Source organism: Lonchura striata, chromosome 4, assembly GCF_050655825.1.
Source record: "Lonchura striata isolate lonStrDom1 chromosome 4, ASM5065582v1, whole genome shotgun sequence".
NCBI lineage: Eukaryota > Metazoa > Chordata > Aves > Passeriformes > Estrildidae > Lonchura > Lonchura striata.
This window is the reverse complement of record NC_140706.1, coordinates 9,902,004-9,915,518: the sequence shown is the minus strand read 5'-3', so window position 1 is coordinate 9,915,518 and position 13,515 is coordinate 9,902,004. Positions and strand designations below refer to the sequence as shown.

Genomic DNA, 13,515 nt, shown 5'->3' with positions numbered 1-13,515 from the left:
TATGTTAGGTGATGTATTAAGCACTCAAATGTACTCACATTCTGAATCTGCAAAACACCATTCTCAAACTACACTCTTAGTCTTTCCAAACCAGGTATTCCCATTCCTTTAAAACTTAAATCCACTGGTCTCAAAGCACTCCTAGCAGATTAATCTTCATAAAGAACACAATGGAGGTTTCATTTTTTCTCATAAGACCAAACAATGGCATCTCCTATTCTTGTAAGAGCCACAAAATGCACACTCAACTCAATCATCTCCTTTGGGGAATTAAAACCCACAACACTTGTTTCTCTGGAGAATCTTCTAACTAATGAGATTTATCTGACCAGCTAAGAGCAAGGGCATGAATCAACAAAGAGCAAGGGCATAAATCAATAGCCTAATAAGTTAGGATTCCTGCTCTTGTGCCTGGATTCTAGGACAGAAGAAAATGCCCTCAGCCTCTGAGGAAATCACAAAAAGTTTCTGAAGGAAAAAATTAAAATAAAATCCACCTTTCCCAGCTGAATACTCCTGCCAGTATTAGTGAGAGTCACACACTCTGAGATTCTCACCATTATCAGTTAAAATTCTCCCTACTTCAATTTGAAACAGCTGAGAGACAGGGGACAAAGAGCCCTCCACCAGCCATGGGGCTGCCACAGTCACTGCTGTGTTGCTTGTGCCACCTCCTGGCTCTGGCCTCCAGCTGAGATGGTGGAAGGGGGGACAGCACAGACCAGTGCCAATGTGAACCAGGGATGGAGAAGCAGTAGCTCCTTAGATGTCATCACAGGTCTCGGATTCTGTGCTGCAGTTTGCTCTTATGGAAAGGAGGACTGGGAGAACCAACTGCTCAGCTCCTGTGAACATAGCTAAAGGCATAAATTCACTTCCTGATCAATATAACTTTGATGATTGTTAGCTATGATCAATCCCACTCCCCCACAAGTACCTGCTGACAAACCAGACTTTCAGGGAACAAACCTTGCCACATTTATTATAGAACAGTATTGCCCTCCTGTGGCCAAAGACTTTTCCAAAGAACCAAATCTTATGAGGGTTTCTCTGTAATTATTTATTTGTTTCTTTCTTTCTTTCTCAGGCACAGCCTGCTACTCACCTTTCTGAAGGGAACTGACAGCTGGGAGACTCGCCTGCAAGCCTCTCCAAAACCTAGATCCAAAGCTGGCTTGGGCATGTCAAGGCATAGAAGTTGAACAGAAATATAAGCCATAGACACCATCCCAGTCCCTCTGTCTCTGTACATTTCTCCTGGCAATGTTCTTCACATCAGAAATCATTATCTGCATTCATCTTCAGTGGTGACGTTTGATAGGACAGCATTTCTTTCTGTGCACTGCCATTAATCAGTGCTCTTCTACCTTAGATTTACTGCCTGTTTAATAATCCAAATGTAGAATGTGCCCATTTTCAGACTAAGAGACAATCTATTCCTCCACTGGGAGCAAGCATGGACCTTCCAGACCTTCCCCAAACCCATGTAAGAAAACCAATTTTCCTTGATGTAAAAGTCTTTCGGATCAGGTCCTGAGCGACTTAGCAAACACAGTGTAAGAGTTTGCAGACACACACAGCAATAACAGACACCACAACAGGACTGACACACAGCTCCCCATGGCAACATCCAAGTTCCCAGGCTACAGAATTTATGTGCAAAGCAGATGACATCATCCCACTCTTGAATACATAAAGTTCTCTTTGAAATCTCCATAACTTAACCAACAAAAGTATCACTTAACCAACAAAATTACAGATTTTTCTTGGATTAAATACTTGGAGATAATAAAAACATCTTAAATATTGATCAGCCACACACATGAGAATACACTATTGTAATAAAGGATTTACATAAACAACTGGACAAATGTAATTTAAAGCAGTCTAAATTCTTCACCATTATGTCAAAGTGTTGTTGAAAACCAAGATACAGTTTCTGTGAAGATTAATTTCACTTTACGTATTTCATGGCATAGGCTTCCAATCTATTTTACCTGCCAACAGTCAGTTGATAAGACTCAGCTTTTCTGCCCAACTGCCAAAAGCTGAAGAAAAATGATAAGCACCTCCATCTTCATTTTCTGATTGCCAGCTATGCACTACAAGACTTATTTACCTTTCCTTTTCACAATATATGTGTCTTTAATCAAGTCTGATTTCAATTTATGCATATGTTCCAGTATCTTCTACACTTTTTGTGGGGTTTTTTTTGTGGGATTTTTGTGGTGCTCCATTCAAGTTAAAGAAACCAGTAACAAATAATCCATATAGCCAGAGAACATTTGGGAGTACATCTGTGCTCAAAATAGGCAAAAATATTGCATGTTGTTTCTGGAAAACAAGCAGCCCAAAACAGGGGACAAATCCTGGGCCACAGCAGACTTGTTTGGACAAAGCCATAGTTTTTCAATGCACTGGAATGCAGCTAATAATGCCCACTCCAAAACTCAGTTTTGTTCTGATTAAAATAAAAAAACCCTTATGCTTCAGGTAAGTACTGACAGCAAATTTTACTTGCTGCCTAATTTATGAACAATTAATTTTAATTACCATCTCAAGAGAAACAGCATCTGCTTAGCATTAGGTTCCAGAAGGGACTGTAGAATGTGATGAAAAATGAGGACTTCATACCCAGCTGAGTACATAGAGACGAGGAGAGCAGGATAAGGAATAATTCTCAATCTCTTGTAAATATCTGAAAAGGTCTTTTACTTATGCTTCCCTTCCAAGAACATTTTGTACAGACCAAGCATACAGAACTGCAGGCTGGAAGGAAGGAGAATGTTTGAAAAGGTTTTATCCACAAGATGACAAGATGAGCAAGTGAACACAACTCACTTGCTCATGAATTCTGTGTAATCAATGTTAAGTCACAGGCTTGCTAGCATTTGGTTTAATTGGGCAGAGAAACCTTGTCTTCTGGATGGAGGTACAAGAACCAACTGCAACCAACCAGCTCAAGCTCCATTGCAGTCTTGCAGCAAGGATGTGCACTGGCCACACCTTTCAGCAAAGTGTCCTGTGGGACAGGTGAAGAAGGACATCAGCCCTGGAGACATCATCCATTTCCTTTTGTGCACCTTCTTCCTAATCCTGTGGAAATGAACAGCCACATTTGGATGTTGCTACTCACTCCCAAGTGCAGTAAATTTTTGATTGTTCATTTTAAATTTCCATCTTTTCTGAACAGTTTTTATTTTGGATGCTATCTAGAAAAAACAAATAAAAATTAGTATGATGTTTAGATTCCCATTTATTTTTATTTTTGGCTGCTGGGTTCATCATCTGTAATGCTCAATATTAGTTATGCCACATGCAACACTCTCCAGAATAATTCTTTTCATTTAACCACTTTTCCCTAGAAAACAATTTCCTTGACAATTACCCTGATTTCTTTTCCCGTGGTATCCCATCTTGCAGAAGCAACAGAATCCAGCTGAAAAAGTGAGGATAACAGGATGCCATCAGCTAGAGCAGACTTTTCTGCCTCTCCTCCTGCTTTTTGACCCAGGCTATGCAAAGAAAGTCAGTTCATCATCACTCCCATAGCACACACATTTCTCTTCTATTTGCAAGCTCAGTACTCCTTGCTGTGTTGTGAAACCCCACCTGCTCTCCTCTCAAGCACATCTCTATCTGGACAGTGTGTACCTCAGGCAAGGAAGAATCTCTTCTTCTGACTCCTAAATCCTTTTCCAGGCTGTTGTAAACAGGAACTTAGAAATCTGTGAGAATTGCTCCCATTCCTGAAAATGCTATGATCTCATCTCCCTCTACAATTATTGTCCTTTTGGGCTCATTCCTCTTGACCAGATGCTCAGCCACTGCTACTCAGGCTTTGTACATCTGAATGCCTCCTAACCAACAAGGTTAACAAAATACCCTGAAAATCAGTGTTTGGCTGGTGAAATCCTTCTCACTCAACTGCAGTCTCTCTCTCCTTGAGGAATTCTCTGCCATGCCCACTAGGAAGCACTAAGATCCCAGACATAGCAAGGGATGTAGATTGTTTCCTAGCTCTGAAATCCCCCCTTTGAATCTTCTATAGGAAGAGCAGTTATTTCAGCTGCACTGAAGAACCCATCTGCTTATTTGCTTCATATTCTACAGCTCCCATGACTCCTCTTCTGCCTAAATAGCTGAAAATTCAGGAACAGTAATGAGAATGAAATGTAATAAGAATGAAAATTACTTTTTTTAACATTCTCAAGTGCTCATGCCAGAGTTTGTAATGCTTTAAAATACCAAGCCACTGCAGAAGACTGCTCACCAAACATTAAATTCCCCATAAAACAGTAACTTGAAAAATACTGCTGCTTCTCTTCACAAGTTCTGATAACAAACATACCAGAAAATAGAGATGCTTCTGTATGTCTCAACAGATAGAAAAAAAAAGATACTGAACTCCATTTGAATAATGCAAACTGCAACATACAAGTCTTCCTTGCACGTCTAGGAAAAGAGAGACAGGAGTTTTGAAAGGTGCAGGTGTTTGGTAAAGTTTGAAAGCTATACTCACAATGGAAAAGGAACTGGAGAAACATAATGTACCTATTATGAATATAAACTTAGAAAGCTGTGATGTCAATGCTAAATGGAACATATGAAGAGAGCTCATGAAGGTAAGTAAGCAAAGAATAGCATGACTTAAGGGAGATGGGAAGAGGAAGAAGAGAAAAGAAAGCAAGGCAGAGAAGCAAGAGGCAGAAATTATTCAAGGCAGCAGGACACAGGGGCACACTTGCTGAAGACCTCCTACTGTCACATCTCCCCATGAAAATCAGCACTGCAGAAGCCATTGGCATTGCTGTCCTACAGTTGTGAGGAGAAATGGGAATCAAATGAAACTGCAACCATGCTTGGAAAGAGCCCTTAACTAAATTCCCGACAAAAAAGGACAGAGTCGCTCTGACAGAAAACTGATGTAAAGGAGCACATCTGTCAGGTTTGTTTCTATACTGTGCTGTTGAATTCCAGAAAGGATGATTCAGGAGGAATGGAGTTACAATCAATTATCTATAATAGGATGATGAGGGAAAAATACAGCATTTCAGTATATGGTTTTCAAGGAGATGGCACTTGGCATTCTCCAGAGTACTTTTTGTTACTTCATGTTCTGTTCCACTGAACAGCTCTTGAATTTTTTTAATTGAATTAGACCCAACCATGAGTTCCACTGATGGGCTTCATCTCAGAGAGGAGCAGCATTTTACAAGCAGGTGAGATACCTGTTAGCAGTTCATTTGTTCATTTTACATTTATTGGGTTTCTTTTAATACTAATAAACTACAGCCCAAATTCTATTCAGAAGTTTCTTATATACATACTATTTAAAAAGAAAGTAGTCTCACAGAGGTATAGTTAATGGATTATAAAACATTAGTACCAGAATTATAATTCAAGGATGGTTTCTGGGAGTCTGAGTTCTTGAGAAACCACCTCTCATTTCAAATCTTGAACATATTCATTACCTAAACTCCATCTCATTGAAACAAGTCAAAATTCCACATAAAAAATCCTTATTCCCTGCACACTTAAAAAAATAAAAAAAGAATTAAAAAAAAAATAGAAAGAGCCTTTACAAGCATGTGCTAAGAATTGAATAGAAAGGAAAGATGAATTCACTCCTGCTAGCAGAAGTCATCTAGAGCTGCAGTCAGGAGCACTAAAACAGAGCTAATAATGCCAGTGCTTTGATTCCTCTCAAAACAAGTCATGGTTCACTTTAATCAGCTGCAAAGATCATTTCTGAAAGGGCAGAATTGATAAGCTGGTTTTTATATGCTTATCTTCAGCATCAGCCCTAAACAACAGCTGAGGAAGTAATTTCAGGAAGAAAACAGCAACAGTCAGCTGTTACAACTTCTGAAAATTAACTCCTCTAGAGGGATGTTTTGTAATAATACTATACCAACATTTGCTTTTTTCTTCTACTAAAATTAAGTGCATAGAGGAAATTATCCACTTTATGAGAATACATATTTTAAAAGAAATTCCAAACTGGTTAGTTCTCTTTGATGTTCCAGTAATTCACATTAAAGACATAGGTAAGAAGGGAAAATAAAAACAAGCACTTCCCCAGTTCATGTTTTCGGCATGTTATGCAATTAATTTTCTTCAGTTTGACATTGTTTAACTTCCTGCTTGAATGCACAGAATTAAATCCAAGGAAAATAAAGAAGCTGTTTCAGAAAAAGAAAACAGTTACATAGATTAACTTAATTTAAATGCACAAAAAAAGTCTCATTCACACTACAACAGAGTAGTTTTCCTAAATTCAGACTTGGAACAAGTTCTGATGCTGGAAAAGGACACATTCGCTGAGTTTGCTTGGACAGGAAAGTAAAAGTGACCCATGCAGAGAATCATGGAGACAGGAGCTGTGATGCAGCCTGCTCTTCTGTGAGCTGAAAATGGAGTTTTCCCAGAAAATGCAGGTTTACAGCAATGTCTCAGGTACAGCTGTCAGCCTCTGGGCCACTGAGGGATGAGTGTGTAAAGTGCTTTCAAGACAACTGTGACTTTCCATCCCAGTGAGCTACTGCAGCTGTCTTAAGGAAATATCAGAGGATCCCAGCTCCTTTTAGCCCTGCTGAAGTAGTCAAAATTGATGTCTAAAAACTGATTCTGACCTTGGTCTGAGATTTACAGAACAGCACATAGTGAAAAAACAGGATTAATCCCTTGACAAACAGGATTGTGTCTTCAGTGAGTGAACCCAGCTCAGTTAGTCCAGATAGGTATCTCTGTCTTGTCCTGGAAAACTTAAAGCACATCTGAATAAATTCTCTTCAATTTAAGGTGAATTGGAGTACAAGGAACTACATATCTCTCTAAAAAAAATCAATGTATAAGGTCCACAAAGATGCTTTCTCTCTTATTACAAAAAGGAATTAATAGAAGAAATAGGTTCCCTCCCTGTTTACAAAACCATGCGGAGAGATGGATGCCAGGCATAAAGAATATTTTGTGTTGCCAAGTAAAGACAGCCAGGCATCTACAAAGACATCTTGATTTGTAAAGTTCTGTGCTACCAATTCCCAACATTAACCCAGAAGAGTTTGTCAAGAATGAACCTGGATCTGTATAGGGCCAAAAAGCCTTCAAACTATTAATACCTAATCCAAAATATAAAAAAACCCTGCAGGTGCAAGTAGAGCCAGTATGACTACACACAATGTTAAGGTACTTTTGTAGCTCTTCACAAGACCAGGCTCACTGCTGAGCAAGTTCATTTTGTTCAGCCTGGAGAAGAAAAGGCTTTTGGGAGACCTTAGAGCAGCTTCCAGTGCCTAGAGAGGTCCTGCAAGAGAGCTGGAAAGGGACTCTTAATCAGGGAGTAGTGATAGTTAAAATTGCTACACTCTCCTTTTTTTCCCTTTTGCCAGTTGTAGCAGCTTGTGGCTCCACAGCCAGTCTTGCCCTGATTTCCTTCAGGGCTCTTGGTGCATGTACCAGCCTGGCTCTTGGCAGGTTTAGGTTCTGGCCAGTCCATGCCAGGAACCAAATGGAATCTGAAAGTAACAACATGGTGGCTGGTGCTTCCCCTTCTGTGGTTTCCTTGCCTTCACCAGCTCAGCAAATCTGGGTGCCCTTGACAGTGTCCTTGTTATGATGCACTCATACTTCCCCATTATGATGCTCTTATTTTCTTACAACTTCCCCATCTGAGGCCCATCTATGTGATCCCACCATTACTTCTGGGAGGCCTCAGAAGCCAGGTATCCTCTCCCATCCCAGAGGACACAGAGAGACCCCCCCCAATCCATGCAGAGAGCTGGGGATGGGTACTACCAGAGCAGCAGCTGGGATACTCCTGTGCACCCCTGCCCCACAAAAATGAAGCATCAGGTCCCCAGGGAGAAAGGTGATGCAGAACATCCCCCTGAGCTCCTGAGCGGATTTTAGCTGGTGCCCCACTGTGCCAGCAGAGGCCCTTGAACCGTGCTCTGGCCTCTCCCTCATTCAGTTCCTGGTATTAACCCCACAGGCACCCCAGCACGGTTCTGGGGGTGCCACTGCTGCTGTCTCCAGGCACTGCTCAGGCTGTGGCAGTGAGCTGACAGCAAGGCCATTGTGCCAGCAGGACAGGCTCAGTGTCCCCAAGAATGGATTGGGGAGTCCCCAGAGCTGACACTCCACGGCCCCCAGCCCTCTTTCCCCCTCCTGCAGTAGCAGGCCAGCAAGCTGAGCCTGACAGGGACCAATGAAGAGGGATTCTACAAGTTTTCCCTGACAGCCAGCAGGAGCTGGCACGGGTGGCACAGAAGGTGGCAGAGGGATTCTACAACTTTTCTCTGACAGCCAGCAGGAGCTGGCACGGGTGGCACAGAAGGTGAGGTTAGGGGTCTTCACGCCCCATGTCTGGCAGTGCACAGGCCAGGGATGCTCTGGTAGCCAGCTGCAAACCACCCACCAGACCCTCATTTACCCAAAAAGGCTCATTTCTGCAGAAATTAGGTATTTTGAGAGGGTACATGATATTAACAGTGGTTCCTGTGGCTAGTGGCTCTCACTAGCAGGGGTAAGGGGTAACCAGGCTCAGCGAGGAGTGTGGCACTGACACCAGCTGCCCCTGTGCCATCCCCTCAGGGGCTGCACCTGCCAGCTGGGGGATGCTGGAGTTTAGGATAATTTTTTGGTTGTTTTAGTTGTTTTGAGATTTTGGTAGGGGTTAACCGAAATGTTAACCACCAACCAAATGTTGGTGGTTTGTGCCCACCCAGGGATGCCAAAATTGTTAGGGTTCGTTTGTTGGGACTTTAATAGTGTAAGAGTTTTTGAGATTGTGAGAGTTTTCCTTCTTTAGTTCGTGTAGCTAAAGAAGGAGTTTGAAATGTGTTTGACTGTGTTTTTAAGGTTTTTTTTTTTTATTTAGAACATTTGTTTTTTTTTTTTATTTAGAACTTTTTTTACTTGTTGAGTTTTGTTTAGAAAGGAAGCTATTTCTATTTGTTGTGAGTTTATAAAATATAAATGAAGTTATAAATAAAATAATTTATAAAGTAATACAATAATTTATAAAGTTATAAATAAAAAATAAACAACCTTAAAAACACAATCAAACACATTTCAAACTCCTTCTTTAGCTACACGAACTAAAGAAGGAAAACTCTCACAATCTCAAAAACTCTTACACTATTAAAGTCCCAACAAACGAACCCTAACAGGGGGCACCTCATACACACCACTACAGCAAAATTCTTGCTTGAGAAAGGTAGGATATAACCAGTTCCTAAAGACCCCAACAGTGCACACTCAGAAAGCAAGCTATGAAACTTGCTATTTCCTCCTTCTTTTCCAGCGTCTAGCCTTGTTCTGGCTTTCCTCAGAATTCTGGTCAGCAAAGTCCACATCCCAGCCTGGCTCTCAACCAACACATCATTGCAGCAGTAGCAGGGCTTGTGTTTGGGGGTTTGGCCTCTGGCCATTCTCGCCACAGACTCAAATGGAATCTAAAAGTTGCAGATCTATCACAAGCACATCCCCTTCTGTGGTTCCCTTGATCTCTCTAGCTCAGCAAAACTGGGAAATTCTGGCATAATTTCCTTGCCATGATGCACTTATTTTCTCTCCTTGGAACTCTGGGTGAATAGGAGGGAAGCAGCAACAGGTACTGAGCCTTGTGTAGAGGAAAACCCTGCACCCACCCCAGCTCCAGCCCTGCAGTACCATGAAGTTCACAGACACAAATTGTAGGATCATTTATGTTGGAAAAGACCTTTAAGATCATTAAGTCCAACTGTTAACCCAGCATTACAAAGTCCACCACCAAACTATGTCACTAAACACCACATTACATCATCTACATGTCTTTTAAATGTCTTTAGGGATAGTGACTCCACCACTTCCCCAGGCAACCTGTTCCAGTGTTTGACAACCCTCCCAGAAAAGAACATTTCCTTAACATGCCCAGGTTCAATGTGAAGCCATTTCATGTCGTCCTGTCACTTGTTACCTGGGAGAAGTGAGCCACCTCCACCTCACTACAGCCCTTTCAAAAAGTTGGAGTGCAGTTCTCTTCTACCATCAAACAAACCCATGGAAGAGCTTTTATAGAAACTTCTGTGAGCCAGACAGAAGTTTGACATGAGGATCCATGTTTACCCCTGAAAGAATTTTCTACCAAGGTCATTGACATAGAAACCAAGAAAGAAAGAAGGATAAATAAGATAAAACTGCAACTGGCTGCTCCAATAAGCACCTTGTCTGTCTTTGGTGACCAACAAGTAAAGTGTAAACTTATGAATTTTGTAAGAATGTATAAAAAGCATACATGCTATAATAAAAATAGGCTTGAAGCCTTCTGAAAATGGAGTGTGTTGCTTTGCATTGTGACCATCTCAACTACAACACAAACCCAGCTCCTTCAGCTGCTCCTCATAAGATTTGTTCTCTCTTGAATCTGCAAATCACAGCCCCGTGGCTGGCACTTCCCTTTCTGCAGTTTGTATGCCTCATATACTTTTCCTGGTATGACACACTCATTTTCCTCTTGAAACCCTGTGCCCACCCCGTGGTGGGAGTATAAAAGGAGACCAGCAGGAGCAGGGGACCATGCAGAGGAGAGCCCTACAGACACCCCAGCTCCAGCCTCACTCGTGGCTCTCTCAGCCTTCCCAGCACCATGAAGGTCTTTGCAGCTGCCCTGGCTGTTCTGCTCCTTGTGGCCATCTGCTCCCTGGCTGAGGCTGATCGCAGAGTCTCCAGGAGTCCTGCACTTTCCAAGGACGGTAGGTTCTCCTTCCCCAGGAGAGAGCCCCATCCCCACTGTTAGACCCTCATGTCCATGGTGAAGGCTGGGAGTGGATGGTATCACCAGTGCAGGGACTAAGCCTCAGAGATGGAGGGTTTCAGGGGCTGTTCCCAGAGGACACAGCACAGGTGATGGAAAATCCCCTGGGAGATAGGCAGAGCCTCTGCCGCAGTGTGGGGTCTCACTGGGCCCATCTCTCTTCCCTCACAGAAGACAAAACGATGTGCTGCTTCTCCTACATTTCATACCCCCTTCCACACAGCATCATCAGATCTGCCTACAAGACCAGCAACACCTGCTCAATGCCAGCCGTGGTGTAAGTACCCAACATGGCCAGGCTCCAGGCCAGCACCCCAAGGGTGTCCGGGGTTGTCCAGGATGGGGAAGGGCATGGACAGGGACAACAAGGGTGCTACCAGCAGGACCTAGCAAAAGCACCCTGATGCCCTGGCTGAGTGCCTCAACACTGTTTTTCCCAACAGCCTGATCACCAGGAAGGGGAAGGAGATATGTGCAGACCCCAAGGCTCACTGGGTGCAGAAATATCTGTAGCTGAAGCATCTGGAGTACTGACTCCTCCCTGCTGCTGCCCCAGGGCAGAGGGCTCAGGCCCCAATAAGAGTGCTTGAGCTGCATCCTTCTTCAAAGGAAACATTTATTACAATTGGCATTTACTTGTTTAATTAAATTTTGCTTGCATAAATGCTTGAATAAAATGTTTGGCTTGTCAAACCTTTTGGGTGTCTCTGAAGTCCCTTGCTGGAGCCCCAGCATGATAGATAGGACCCACAAGGAGTCTTTTGCCTTCCCCACTCCCTGGTTTCACTGCTACCCACTGTGCAGAGCAGCCTCATGACAGCCCCCATTCCCTCTCCCCAGCCTGGACTCAGCTCCTGCATCCCAGCATGACCCAGACATACCTGTGGGGTGACACTGGCAACTCATCCATTTCTTGGGGCCCTCTCCACACAGCACACATGGAGCCCAGTAATAAAACCCCTGGGCCACACAGCCCTGCTGAGAAACTGCAAACAAACTCTTTGACATATTTTCCCCAGAGACTAGAGGATCTGGACAGTCTTTGACTACCTGATGCCCCCACTGCTAGTCCCCTGCAGTGGTGGGGCTGTGGTCCAGGTGCTCCTGGGTGCTGCTGTCCCCACATACACACTCGGTGCCACAGTGCTGGCAGAGGAGCAGGCAGGAGCAGGCAGCATTGTCCCCAGCACTGTCCTCTGTCCTCATGCCACTGCCCAGCGCTGGGGACAGGAGTGGGACGTCTCTGCAGGTGACACCAGCTCTGCCCCTGGGCCACACTCTGCCCTGCAGCACTTCTGCTTGGGCCAGGACACACAGAACTATACCAAAACTGGTCACTTGGGGTCACAGAGGTAAAGGCGCTGGAAAATGACATCCAACAAGCCAACACAAGCAAACGAATGGTGCTGCAGCCCCTCTCTATTTCTAAAATTTTTAGTGTAGCTCAAAAACTTAGGCAAACAAATGCATAAAGCTGTGCACAAGTACACTCAATACTAGAAGAAGATTGAGAATCTGTTGGAGTTTATAGAGCATAGAAGTTCAATTTATTTGCAGAGAGCCTGAAAACTCAATCAGTATTTCAAATGACAGACAAGACAGAACCACCAAAATTACATACATATATACACTGTAATACTGAGGCTACAAGAAGCTCTAAATCCTAAAATTGATGTGTAGAGCTGCAGAAGATTTGGGCAAGGCTGATGGACTTCTTTCTGCATCATCAGCTTGCTTCAAAGCTCGCTTCAACTGCTCTTCAATGCAATGTATAGTGCAATGCTTTTGGCCACTTCTGCAATTCAGTCTTACAGCAACAGCTTCTAGGTTATTAACACTGAAAATCTCTGACATAGGAAAAATGTGAGAGAGAAAACACAAAATTTTTATATTACTTACAGGCAAAATATTACAGTCCAGTAAAAATCCTCCCTGGCGCATTGTTTTCACAATCTCATTGTAGTTTAGGCAATCTATTGGTTCTTATAAACACAACAACACTGGATTAAATACTGTGCATTTTCACAGCATCGTAGAGGTTTTTTTCTTAGTACAGCTTGACTAAATTCCTTCCCAAAACTGCCCGTTGACCGCTCTTTGGCTGGCTCCTTGAGGAGGGCACACTGAGATAGGAGGTTGGCACCATCAGGAGCGGCTCTCCTGCCCAAGAGCGGCACTCTGAGCACACAGCACCGAGCCCAGAGCCATTCCCACACTTCACCCCTGGGGAGCAACCCAAGCTCGTGTCCTTGCCCATCCCACCGCCCTCCTGCCCATCCCACCATCCATCCCTCTGTGCTGTCCCGGGTACCCGCGTTCTTCTCTGCCACCGCCAAGGCAGCACGGGGGAACCGCTCCCCGTTCTTGCCTTCCACTCCCCGAGCTGCCTTTTTCTTTGAACTCTCGGACATTGTGTTACTACCCGAAAACCTTGTCTGATTAAAGTAGTGGTGTTCGAACCCAGCGTCCCCTTGTTCTCGCACAGCTGACATCAACACCAAGTGTTGGGGGGGGGGGGGGGGGGGGGAACTACTCACAAAACGTGCCATATGCAGCATATTTAGTGAAGCAAGCCCTGAGGAGAATGCCACGGAGAGATGAGCTCACACCTAACACCTCTCACGCTCCCGGACCCCAAACCAGACTCTGGAATTCCGGCCGCGCCTCCGCCCGTCCAGCACCGCCCGCCGCTCCCGCACGGCATCTCGGGAGTTGTA

The 13,515-nt window shown here is 43.8% G+C and overlaps 1 protein-coding gene and 1 long non-coding RNA gene across 2 annotated transcripts; one reads left to right on the top strand and one right to left on the bottom strand.

Moving 5' to 3' along the window:
• The first annotated feature begins 10,543 nt into the window (after nucleotides 1-10,543).
• LOC110481878 (C-C motif chemokine 5) lies at nucleotides 10,544-11,491 on the top strand. The gene is made up of 3 exons (XM_021550701.4): nucleotides 10,544-10,736; nucleotides 10,970-11,075; nucleotides 11,242-11,491. Exons 1-3 carry the CDS (start codon nucleotides 10,631-10,633, stop codon nucleotides 11,309-11,311), a joined length of 282 nt encoding a protein of 93 aa, XP_021406376.2. The 5' UTR covers nucleotides 10,544-10,630; the 3' UTR covers nucleotides 11,312-11,491.
• An 825-nt stretch (nucleotides 11,492-12,316) lies between these two features.
• LOC110481860 (uncharacterized) lies at nucleotides 12,317-13,489 on the bottom strand. Its single transcript, XR_002467330.4, has 2 exons — nucleotides 13,336-13,489; nucleotides 12,317-12,645 (listed from the first exon to the last, which is right to left on the bottom strand). It is a non-coding gene; the product is annotated as an uncharacterized LOC110481860 (long non-coding RNA).
• Between the last annotated feature and the right edge of the window lie 26 nt (nucleotides 13,490-13,515).